General features: G+C 43.5%; 1 protein-coding gene across 1 annotated transcript; it reads left to right on the forward strand.

Moving 5' to 3' along the window:
- Positions 1-646: 646 nt before the first annotated feature.
- On the forward strand, positions 647-12,272 carry LOC138594480 (NLR family CARD domain-containing protein 3-like). Its single transcript, XM_069665582.1, has 10 exons — positions 647-1,011; positions 2,281-2,372; positions 2,467-2,553; positions 4,277-4,355; positions 4,435-4,663; positions 4,742-6,533; positions 7,094-7,267; positions 8,125-8,298; positions 10,182-10,228; positions 10,460-12,272. Exons 2-10 carry the CDS (start codon positions 2,296-2,298, stop codon positions 11,011-11,013), a joined length of 3,213 nt encoding a protein of 1,070 aa, XP_069521683.1. The 5' UTR covers positions 647-1,011; positions 2,281-2,295; the 3' UTR covers positions 11,014-12,272.

Raw genomic sequence — 12,272 nt, forward strand, 5'->3', positions numbered from 1 at the left:
CAACTCAGCTGGGGCGCCGGCGACCTAGCTATTTGATTAGCAAACCATGTTATGCTAATGGTTAACGACGTTATCATCGTTCTGCATCAGACGAATAATGTCATGACATCATAATCACTGTAACGTTACGTTACCTCTGTCTTGGTCTCGGTTTTCCTCCTCTTCTTTTCTTTTTTTCCTCCCCTGGACACCAGACAGTTTGGGACGTTTAGACATTTTGTCGAGCTTGGGGGTTACGTCAAAAAGCGACCATCCCCCCCAGGTAGCAGGTACAGTTCAGTTAGGACGAGGAGGAGGGGGGGCATCTTAGGAAAGTAACGTATCATCATTATTATTATTATTATTACTATTTAATAGGCTTTGCTATGCAGTTAAATTAATGTGTGTTTATTATTTTCATATTAACACATAATAATACCAACTAGTTTTAAGTTACACTTTTCTTCCCCCATTCGTGGCGCCCCCTGGATTGACGGCGCCCTTAGCATTCGCCTATACTGCCTATGCCACGGGCCGGCCCTGTGTCAAAGAGGCTTTAGACTTCATTCCACTCCGCTCTTGAAACCCTGAAAAACCAGAATGTCGAGTCGCACCTGGTTGGAGAAAATGGAATTCCCCAGCACAAAGGAAATCAGTGAGAGTGGAGGCAAAGTCAGGCTGCAGAGAAGCTGTCGTCAGCAGGCCGACTTACATTTTATTTTTACAAAATGTCCGTTTATTTAGTTTTTTACTGATGTTGGTTTCATTGCTCTGTACACACAGAAAATAAGGTAGGTGGATATATTATATACAGAGTGTCCACAGATTTTTGATTGACAGCAATAATATTTACATGATGAAAACAGATTTCTGTCAGAAAGTAAGTGTTTAATGCAGTTACATTAAATATGAGCTAATTATTCGGGTCAGACCCGTGTTGACAGAGGGCAGTAGCAGTCAGAGGGAGACGGAGTGACCGCAGTTTAACTTTCACCTTTGTCTCCTTGTGACGCAGATCATCCAGAGAGAAAGGTAAGCGTGTTTTGTTCATGTCGGATTCCTTTCTTGTCTTCTGTAATAACTCGTGTAATGTGTCTGTTTCTGTCCTCCGTTAGTTTAACACCATGATTATTGTGTTTATAACAAGTGAACTCTTTGAACGTGTCCGGGCCGGGCGACAGGATCAACCGCTCGCCTCGTGTTTGCTTCGTAGACGTTTGAGCTTGTTGAAACCGTGTTGACCGGATGCTAACAGCTGCCATCCGTCAGTCATCACCGTTAAACCTTGTTTATTGTTAAAGCCGTTAATTTGTTTGTGAGAAACGACGTTAATTACCGTAAAGGCAAGAATACAGGCACACGCCCGTGCTGAGTGCAGCTGCTCTGTCTCTCCGTCTGCGTGCTGCTCCTCTAACCACGGCTGTGTCTCATCTGATTAAAGTATTTGTTGAAGCCATTTTAGCTGTCTGTTGTGCATGTGTGTGTGTGTGTGTGTGAGTGTGTGAGTGGGGTAGGTTGTGTGAATGTTGTCATCTCACTTGCGCACCTGAGTGCACAGGCAGGTGATCAATCACTTGATCTGGATATGGGAGTCACAGGTGATCAGCTGGGGGAAATAGGTGAGAGGAAGTCACAGTTTTTCAACCGTGTGTGTGGGGGGGGGTCTCTGTGTTGAATAGTGTTGTTTAGGTTTGTGCACCTGGCTTTTTGTAGGTGTTTTCTGATCTTTGAAATGAAATTGAATAAAATGTTAAACATGACGTCATGGCAGACCTCATTTTTGGCTACGCCCAGCGTTGGATTCCTTCCGATGGCCTTTTGTTGTGGTGCCTATGGTTACGAAGTAGTTTTATGGTTGGTTACATGATCTTGGTTGAAGTTGGGCTTTGATTATTCGACAACAAATGTTTGAGGGCAGATGCTCACTTATATGACAGATAGAATAATATGAACAAGTTAAAGCCAGGTAACGTCATGTCCTGTGTTTCCTACATGTTTTCAAAGCTGCTGTATATCGTTGTATGATCAGTGACGTAAGAGGTCAGGGGATATAATTGAGTGGGTTTAATGTGTGTACTTTCTTTTGGCGTTCTATTTTTCTGTCAATTATTAATCGAAATTAATGTGTAATTTTGACAGCCCTTACACACACACAAAAACACACACACACACACACACACACACACACAAAACAAGTTGTTCCAGATACTGTGACAGGACTACTTTGTCAGGTAAACGTTTGTCATGCGACTACATGAATAATGTGAGAGCTCTGACAGCATGTTGTTGTGTTTAATGCAGGTTTTGGGCTCTGCTATGGATCAGTGTGAGGAGACAGAGGAGGGAGCCCTCCCCTCTAAGACCTCTCTGTGCTGGGAACATGAAGCTCAGAGGTGAGAGGATGATCTCTAACCGTCCATGACTCTTCTCAAATCACTCCACCATCATTGTTCACAGTCAAAGCTCTGTGTGTGTGTTGTGTTGTAGCTCCTCTGGACCTGCACCCAGCTGTGTTTCGATCAAGAGCATGACGCCACCTTTAGTGTTTAAAGTACTACATTCCTCAAAGACTCGGTAAGTCAGTGTAGTCCCTGTTAAAGGCCTTTTTCACAGAAGACTTTTTAGCACATCACAGGAGGAAAAGCGCAGGTGTTTGTATGATTCATGATTCGGTTGTTAGAGTGTCCTTTAATAAATCCCTTCGTTTTGACTTTTAAAAGATGTTTTGTGATTTTGTTGGGTCACTTGTGGATAGTTGTTAGCTCCATGAGGCTGCCTTAGGGTGGGGGGTAACAATTAGTCGGCGTTAAGAAATGTGAAAAATGTGACAATGATTTACACTGGCAAGCTCCACCAGTAAAACAATGTGTACAGTGTGCAATGCTTTAGTTTCAGGGAATAGCACTAATGTTACAATCCAGGGTTAAAAGTATAAGCCTAAAACTTTTAAATAATATGTATAATTTTTTAATCACACTGGAGCCACATTGGTACTCGGTATCGGTAGTGTGAGAATTATTGGAGCACACCCTCCTGTGTCCCTTGGGGAAAAATGGAAACAACCACTCAGGTATGCAAACCCACAGGTACTATCCCTTACCTCAGGGGTCTCCAACAGGTAGCTCGTGAGCTTCCGGTTGCTCATGGCCTGGATTTTAGTAGCTCGCCAAGAGGTTCACAGACTCTGTACAAAAAAATCTGACGACCATAAATGCACCTTGAAAGCCTCTTCCCACTTCAATTCAATCAAATACACAGATGTCCAACCCCCTCCAGTACAAAATAATAGGATAGGCCGATCAGCTGTCAATAAAAAACTGTGATGCTCCTGGCAAGTGTGTCAACGTCTGAACCGAACCAATCACAGCAAGTAACAGTAACCTCCATCGACAGGTCGGTCAGTCGTGCTGTATGCTAGTTGAGCTGAAGTGAGAAATTCGGTGCTGATGGACAATGAAGGTGGCCACGCCCAGAAAAAGCAGGAAACATACTATTTCCACGGGGAGTGGGAAAGCAAGTTCTTATTCACAAATGTGAAGGACAAGTGTGTGTGCCTCATCTGTGTTACAACATTTCATTCGACGAGAGAAACATTGTAAGCAAGTAGCTTTTGGTCACTTTTTCAAAGTAGCTTTCGGATAAAAAAAAAGGTGGAGACCCCTGCCTTACCTACATGTAACGCAGAAGAGACATGTTAGCCAAGACAGCCCAATATTGCCCAGGGCCTTCAGCATCTCAGGGCGAATCTCATCTACACCTGGCTCCTTGCCACTGAGAAGCTTCTTGAGTACTTGAGCAACCCCTGTTAGGGTTATTGATGGGGCTTCCCCCAAGCCTACAGACTGCCTCTTCCACAGAGGAATCTGATCTGAATCTCTTCCTACAGTCCAGCCATGGAAGAAAACCAACAGATTCTTAGGTTGCAACCCCCACAGGCACTGATGACCTTCTCCCCACAGCTCAAACCAGCTGGCCCACAGTGGAGACTTTGAACATGGGTCTCTTAGATTCCATCACCCAGCTTTCCTTCAGGATGCAGTGATTCATTCGGAGGTGGCAGAGACCCCTCACAGACAGGGGTCTCTGACAGGCGTTCCCAGGTCATCCTCAATGTCTAGATTTACCAAGTCTGTCCGGCAGCCTCATTTGTCATCTGATCCACCTTACCAGCAGCTGGTGATCAGTTTTTAACTGTCCTTCTCTCTTGGATTGGTTTTTCAAGTCATACAGCCGCAGATCAGATGATACAACAATATGTTTATATTATGAAAAGGTATGCTTCCCGCTTTCTCCACAGAGTTTCACAACAAAGGTCAGACGTTCCCAGTGGTCAGTCCTTCCAACTGCATCCAACAGACCAGAATCTCATATTTAAGGTTTGTAAAGGTCCACCAACAACTTCACCTTAGCTTCACATAAAATACTTTTTAATTTTTTGGTCATATTCTGTTCCAGCATCTTGAGGAAAACATCGTCACGTTTGTGAAGAATGAGCTTAAAAGGCTCCAGAAGGTTCTGAGTCAGGATTATCCAGAATGCTTAAAAAGGCAGAGTGAGGATGAGGAGTTTATAGATGGTAAGGAGAGAGAGCAGAAAAGCAGCAGCAGAGAATCTTTACTGAAGATCACACTGCACTTCCTGAGGCAAATGAAGCAGGAGGAGCTGGCTGACTGTCTGCAGAGCAGTAAGATTCTTTACCATCTTAACTTTCTCACATTAACACAATGACCACTCAATGACCTGATTTATTGTCTTCACTCAGGAACTGCTGCTAAAATGTGTCGATGTGAGCTCAAAACCAACCTGAAGAACAAGTTTCAGCATGTTATTGAGGGGATCGCCAAAGCAGGAAACCCAACCCTTCTGAATCAGATCTACACAGAGCTCTACATCACAGAGGGAGGGACTGGAGAGGTCAATGATGAACATGAGGTCAGACAGATCGAAGCAGCATCCAGGAAACCAGAGAGTCCAGGCGCAACAATCAGACGTGAATACATCTTTAAAAAGTCGCCACGAATAGGTGAGCCAATCAGAACAGTGATGACAAAGGGAGTGGCTGGCATTGGGAAAACAGTCTTAACACAGAAGTTCACTCTGGACTGGGCTGAAGACAAAGCCAACCAGGACATACAGTTCATGTTTCCCTTCACCTTCAGAGAGCTGAATGTGCTGAAAGAGAAGAAGTTCAGCTTGGTGGAACTTGTTCATCACTTCTTCACTGAAACCAAAGAAGCAGGAATCTGCAGGTTTGAAGAGTTCCCGGTTGTGTTCATCTTTGACGGTCTGGATGAGTGTCGACTTCCTCTGGACTTCCACAACAATGAGATCCTGACTGATGTCACAGAGTCCAGCTCAGTGGATGTGCTGATGACAAACCTCATCAGGGGGAAACTGCTTCCCTCTGCTCGCCTCTGGATAACCACACGACCTGCAGCAGCCAATCAGATCCCTTCTGAGTGTGTTGACATGGTGACAGAGGTCAGAGGGTTCACTGACCCTCAGAAGGAGGAGTACTTCAGGAAGAGATTCAGAGATGAGGAGCAGGCCAGCAGAATCATCTCCCACATCAAGACATCCCGAAGCCTCCACATCATGTGCCACATCCCAGTCTTCTGCTGGATCACTGCTACAGTTCTGGAGGATGTGTTGAAGACCAGAGAGGAAGGAGAGCTGCCCAAGACCCTGACTGACATGTACATCCACTTCCTGGTGGTTCAGACCAAACTGAAGAACATCAAGTATGATGGAGGAGCTGAGACAGATTCACACTGGAATCCAGAGAGCAGGAAGATGATTGTGTCTCTGGGAAAACTGGCTTTTGAGCAGCTGCAGAAAGGAAACCTGATCTTCTATGAATCAGACCTGACAGAGTGTGGCATCGATATCAGAGCAGCCTCAGTGTACTCAGGAGTGTTCACACAGATCTTTAAAGAGGAGAGAGGACTGTACCAGGACACGGTGTTCTGCTTCGTCCATCTGAGTGTTCAGGAGTTTCTGGCTGCTCTTTATGCCCATCTGACATTCATCAACTCTGGCGTCAACCTGCTGTCCAAAGAACAACCATCCTTCCTGTGGTCTAAACTGTTCACAAACAAACACTTCTATCAGAGTGCTGTGGAACATGCCTTACAGAGTCCAAATGGACACCTGGACTTGTTCCTCCGCTTCCTTATGGGTCTTTCACTGCAGACCAATCAGACTTTTCTACGAGATCTGGTCACACAAACAGCAAGTACCTCACAGACCAACCAGGAAACAGTTGACTTCATTAAGAAGAAGATCAGTGAGAATCTGTCTCCAGAAAGGAACATCAATCTGTTCCACTGTCTGAATGAACTCCAAGACTGTTCTCTCGTAGAGGAGATCCAACAGTACCTGAGTTCAGGAAGTCTCTCCACAGGTAAACTGTCTCCTGCTCAGTGGTCAGCTTTTGGCTTTTTCTTACTGTCATCAGAAAAAGATCTGGACGTGTTTGACCTGAAGAAGTACTCTGCTTCCGAGGAGGTTCTCCTGAGGCTGCTGCCAGTGGTCAAAGCCTCCAACAAAGCTCTGTGAGTACAGAGATGACTTCAGATGCTAATTGTATCACAGGGTTAGTGTACACAACTAATCATGGTCTTAGTCAACTGATACCAAAACAGACAAAAATAATTTGGTTGATCAATTCAAAAATCTGTCAAGTTGTTTCTAGTTTCTTCGCCCCTCCAAGGACCTTTCACATCGTAATTCATTAAAGGTTTAACTACTTTTTGTTAGTAATTTGGATCCGAAGTAGGACTATAATCTTTGAATCGCCCCCGGATGTTGGCAAAGTACTCCTTTTGGGATATTACTGGCAGTTGATACAAATGTTATATATTCCAGTAATTGCAATACTTGCAATAATATTGCATTACAAGTGAAATATCTGGACTATCATATTGTTTGGCCTCCCACAGGAATATACTCATTAAAAAATACATTCAGAAAATGGTCTTCATACTTGAGACTTGAATGCATGATTGTTTGACCCATCAACTAAGTTAGGGAAAACATAGAAATGCTATGATTTTTACATTGCAGATAAGAAAAGCAATATTGGTGTATGTCTTTGTCACTGACTCTCCTTCAGGCTGAGTGGCTGTAATCTGTCAGAGAGAAGCTGTGAAGCTCTGTCCTCAGTTCTCAGCTCCCCGTCCTCCAATCTGAGAGAGCTGGACCTGAGTAACAACGACCTCCAGGATTCAGGAGTGAAGCAGCTCTCTGCTGGACTGGAGAGTTCACACTGTAAACTGGAGACACTCAGGTCAGGATTCTGCTTCTGTTTAGCATATGACCCTTAAAGCTTGAAACAAGTTGTTTATTGAAAAAAAGACTAAACCTTCATAGGATTTAACAGTGATAAACACCACATTTTCCCAGGATCCTTTGCACGTTTATTCCTGTGTAAAAGCTGCTGATGGACTCTCAGCTGTTATTTGTAAATGTGTCACATGACCACTAGCATCATCAGTTCTCTTACTTCTACCCTCACTCTCTCTCCACTGAAACATTTATCTCAAAGTTTTTAAGGCAAGGGTTGGTGGAGACGTATCTCCTTTGTAAACCACAGCACACCGTATTATATTCTGTGATCGCAAATTGATGCAAATTGAAAAACTGATGCAGATTAAGTCCCAATACTTTGTGGATGACAGGTTTTAGTGTAATGTGATCAAACCGTAACACTGGATTAGAAAAAAGAGTAATACCAGGGGCTAACGGTAGGAAGGTGTTATACTCCAGGTGAATGCCAGGTGCACTTGAAGGCTAAAGAGTAAACTGTTGAGAAAGGTGAGCTGCTGGGCTTTCTTCAGGCACACTCACACTGAGCCAAGGATTTAGTTTAAAATGTCTTTACTGAATCAGGGCATCTCGTAAAGAACGCCGATATCAAAGAAATAAATGCAGACTGGTTTCGACCCTCAGGGCGTGGCTAGGAAGAGTCATGAAAAAGTCATGAAGTTCACACGGGATTATTAAGCAGTAGAATGATGGGGAGAATGAATGTTTAAATAGTTTTCATCTGGGAATTCACACTGACAAGAAAATAATACTTGTGAATAAATGTAATTAAGTGTTACCGGTGTGTATGAGTGTGTGTGTGTTTATGTTTGTGTCCAGGCTGTCAGGCTGTCTGATCACAGAGGAAGGATGTACTTCTCTGGCCTCAGCTCTGAGATCCAACCCCTTCAACATGAGAGAGCTGGACCTGAGATACAACCATCCAGGAGACTCAGGAGTGAAGCTCCTTTCTGATGGACTGGACCATCCACTCTATAGCCTGGACAAACTCAGGTAAAAACACATTAGAAGAGCTCACACACTGTTTTTGTGTCATGATGACAAGCTGTGGACACTTGGTTCAGAGTTTCTACCAGCAGTATAGCCGTTCACAGTGAAGACAGTGGCTGGTGTACTAAGCGTCTGGTCTAGTTGTTGTGACTTGTGGAAAAAAGCTGTCGAGACAAATAACTTGTAAGTCTCTTACCAAGGAGCTGCGATATGTCAGATGTTTGTCACGTTATGGACGTCCAGTTTTTTTCTTACTGCTTTTAGGCTGAGATGTGAGGGCACAAATCCTTCAGAGCAGGAGGTGTCTGTTACTTGCTTGTGCTCTCGTTTTATTGTTGCAATGGCATTGGGTTTTGTTGCAGTCGCCCTCATTCACATGTAGTGATTGCTTTGTTGCCGACTTAGTATCTTGAGAAATCTTGAAAAAACTTCCGGGGGGGGGGGGGGGGGGGGCATATTTGAGAAAGCATTGGCCACCCATACTAGGGAGGCCTTAAGAAGGATGGCCTTATGTATAAAATTGTGAAGGGTTGCCATACCAGAGACAACTGGATATCCTGGATGGCAAGGGAGAGGGTGCAACTCTGTTCTGGAAGGCCCCCGGCATGAGTGTCAGCCAGAGGCTTAGGAGCCTGGGTGACAAAGTGGGACCCAAAAGGTTGAAGAATATTAAGCTGGGGCTCAGGTTCTGGTGGAGGAAGGGATGAATGGCAGGTGGACATGGAGGCTATAAGGCAATGTTAGGGACATGTGGCATGGGACCATCAAGACACTGGGAAGTTTCTTAATGGGAAGGTAAGTGATATCTCTGCATTGTTGTTAGTTAAGCCTTATGGATTGGTGAAGTCAAACTCACAAAACAGCAAGACTACATCTTTTGTCTTTCCGTGTCAGTGATCCACTAAACCCGAGGCACCCTGAAACACCAAGGATTCTTCTTCTTTGCATTCTATAGTCAGATACTTGTTCTCAAAGAAGTTGGCACTGTGTAAACCCCTTTGGAATGAAGCTCCCCTTTGCTGTCATCAATCCTTCTAAAAAGGAACAAAATGTTCAGAACCTTCCAGAGTCCTTATTGTTCTCTCATTTACAATTCTTGTAAACCTTGTTATTATGAATATCTGTGCCCGTATTCATAAAGCTTCCTAGGGCAAAGTGTTGCTCCTAGTGAAGAAAATTCTTAGAATCGTAAGAGTAAAAGCTGTTCCTCTGTCCAGTTGGGTTTTCTGGTTCTTCTCGTTAATGCCAACCAACGCAGCGTCTTATAACCTATATGCTGGCCAGCATTCACAGTATTGATGAGAAATGAGCCATTGTTTCTCATTAATATTGATTAGATTAAGTACTAAAGTTACCAGCATGGAAAATAAACATGATCAAATAAATATAAGTATCAGCATATGAAGAGGCGACTGCACAAGTGAGCATGTGTTTAACATGTTGTAGGCTGCATACTTTAAAGTATGACTTTAAAGAGATGTTAATTACATAAAATAGTGTTCATGGTGACACAATGTCTGACTAGATTCTGTGATTAGGCAGATCGATTTCACTGTCCTTCTCTGCCCATCATCACTAAGAGAGATTTTTTTTTAACCAGCTAACCAATCACAGCTTCTGAAAGAATGTGTCATACCAAGCAACGGGGTCAACCACGCCTCCTCGCTAAGATAAAAGTGTCTGTCTCTTCCTGCTCAGAGTTGCTCTGAGTGTTCCTAAATCACCCCTAAGCTCGGACTCCTTGCTAGAAGTTTTTAAGTTAAGCTAGGAGCTCCCTGAGAGTGTTCTCAGAATGTTTGTGAATACGGGCCCTGGTGTATATTTTAATGGTTGAGGAAGATCATTCATGAGGAAGCTTTTGATCGCTACTCTATTTCGTCTTCTAGAGTGGAACATGGTGGAGAGCCGTGGCTGAAACCTGGTCTGAGGAAGTGTAAGTTTCTGTTCACTGTGATTTATGAAATCAAGCAGCACATGATAACTTAGTGTGAATCATTGCTGGTGTATCTGCATACATGTCTCTGTTTGAAAGAATGTTTAAAAAAGATCTGTCATTCCTAAGTGATAATCTAGCCAGCAGTAAGTCTGTAAATAAAGCAACAATTAAACCCATCAGGTGTGTTAGATAAACTGCTGCTGTACTGGGTCTTGTCCTCTCCATCAGACGCCTGTGAACTCGCCCTGGACACAAACACTGTGAACAGGAACCTCAAACTGTCTGACAACAGCGGGAAGGTGACAGTAGTGACAGGGGAGCAGCCATATCCTGATCATCCAGAGAGGTTTGACTACTGGTATCAGCTAATGTGTAAATATGGTCTGACTGGTCGCTGTTACTGGGAGGTCGGATGGAAAGGAGTGGTTTATGTGTCCCTGACTTACAGAGGGATCAAAAGGAAAGGAAGCAGTACTGACTGCTGGTTTGGAGGAAATAATCAGTCCTGGAGCCTGAGGTGCTCTGAGGTTGATGGTTACTCAGTCTGGCATGAAAACAGAAGAACAGCCCTTTCTTCCTCCTCCTCCTCCTCCTCTGTCTCTCACAGAGTAGCAGTGTATGTGGACTGTCCTGCTGGTACTCTGTCCTTCTTCAGAGTCTCCTCTGACACGCTGATCCACCTCCACACCATCCACACCACATTCACTCAACCTCTGTATCCTGGGTTCAGGCTGTGGTCGTCTGGTTCCTCAGTCCAGTCAAGTCAGTTTATTTATAGATAAGGTTGGGTATCGCTAGGAATTTATCGATACCGGTATCTAAACCGATACTGCTTGTCGATACAGATACTTAAAGATGCTCTTATCTATACTACTCTCCATTATTTGGTGCAGAAACTCAAGACATGGATTTGTTAGTCTGATAATGTGCCTCTTGAAGGGGGGTTGTAACTAAAGGCGGTGGTCGTCTCCCTACAGTAACAACACTAAACATTAACAGTTAATGTAGTAACAGTTACAACCATAAGCAATGCAGAAATCGTTTCCTGGTTGTCATGGCAACTCAAAATTCAGTTACTAGCATACCTACACCAACTGGACTCCTCTGTAGCGAAGTAAGTCTTTTACAGTAACCATGGCGACAGCTCTGTGACATTCTGCGTTTGTTCCTGTCTTTTCCCCCGTTCAGCGATGGAGGATGGGTTAACTTGGTGTCTGACTTCTGCTAATGGTACCCACTGCACTAAAGCTGGGGCCGCTGTTTGACTGACGCTGTCTGTGGATTAAATTGGAACATAACTTCAAAGTGCTAACAGATTACAACAGTGACTGAATAATTACAGGCTTATTTATAAAACCCATGCGTTTTAACTGCATCTTTAGTTTGACTAATTCCATCTGCAGCATTGCCATCGGAGCCAAGGGGACCCAGACAACAGCAGTAACATTAGCTGCTTTGCTAAAGCAGTGCAACACGCTGCACTGCTTCAGATTTATAGACTGTTGAACTTGTGTTTACTCCCTTTAGACACAACTACCTTTTTACATCAATAGCAGGAAGATGCAGGAAGTGAGCCCAAACTATTGAACGCTTTGCTTTGGCATTACAGACCTACTAGACTTCCTCCAGCATGAGACCACAACAACGGCTTCGTCATCACTGGGATGGATGCCAGCTACATTAGAATGAAATGATTGAATGAAAACAACATTAAATAAAACTGAATGTTCACAAGAACAAAGGTTAACCAAAGATTGGGTGACACTAATCCAAAAAAAAGTAAACCCAAATGTTTCAAATTCTGGATTTTGGTGAAAGAAACTGCCTTCCTATGTTTCCAGATACCTTTAAATACTTAAAAAATGTATAATATGTATGTATACAAAAATAAGGTTCTACACACATGTATATGAAACATTTTTGGAGACAGTTTTGATGTTGATGTGTCATTGATTACTGGAAGTTTTAAATCTATCTAATGAGACATTTCAGCAAATGATTCTGTCAAAGAAAATGATTGTTATTGTGAAACAAAATAAAT

The sequence above is a fragment of the Semicossyphus pulcher genome, unplaced genomic scaffold (assembly GCF_022749685.1).
Source record: "Semicossyphus pulcher isolate SPU_LCO1_2020_fin unplaced genomic scaffold, fSemPul1.0.p SCAF_17, whole genome shotgun sequence".
Taxonomy (NCBI): domain Eukaryota; kingdom Metazoa; phylum Chordata; class Actinopteri; order Labriformes; family Labridae; genus Semicossyphus; species Semicossyphus pulcher.

Excerpts from the sequence above, each read along its gene's own strand:
- LOC138594480 (XM_069665582.1), top strand. The coding sequence starts at position 2,296 with ATGGATCAGTGTGAGGAGACAGAGGAGGGAGCCCTCCCCTCTAAGACC. Across the intron at positions 2,554-4,276 it reads CTACATTCCTCAAAGACTCG|AGTTTCACAACAAAGGTCAG; the intron begins GTAAGTCAGTGT and ends CTTTCTCCACAG. Across the intron at positions 8,299-10,181 it reads TATAGCCTGGACAAACTCAG|AGTGGAACATGGTGGAGAGC; the intron begins GTAAAAACACAT and ends TTCGTCTTCTAG.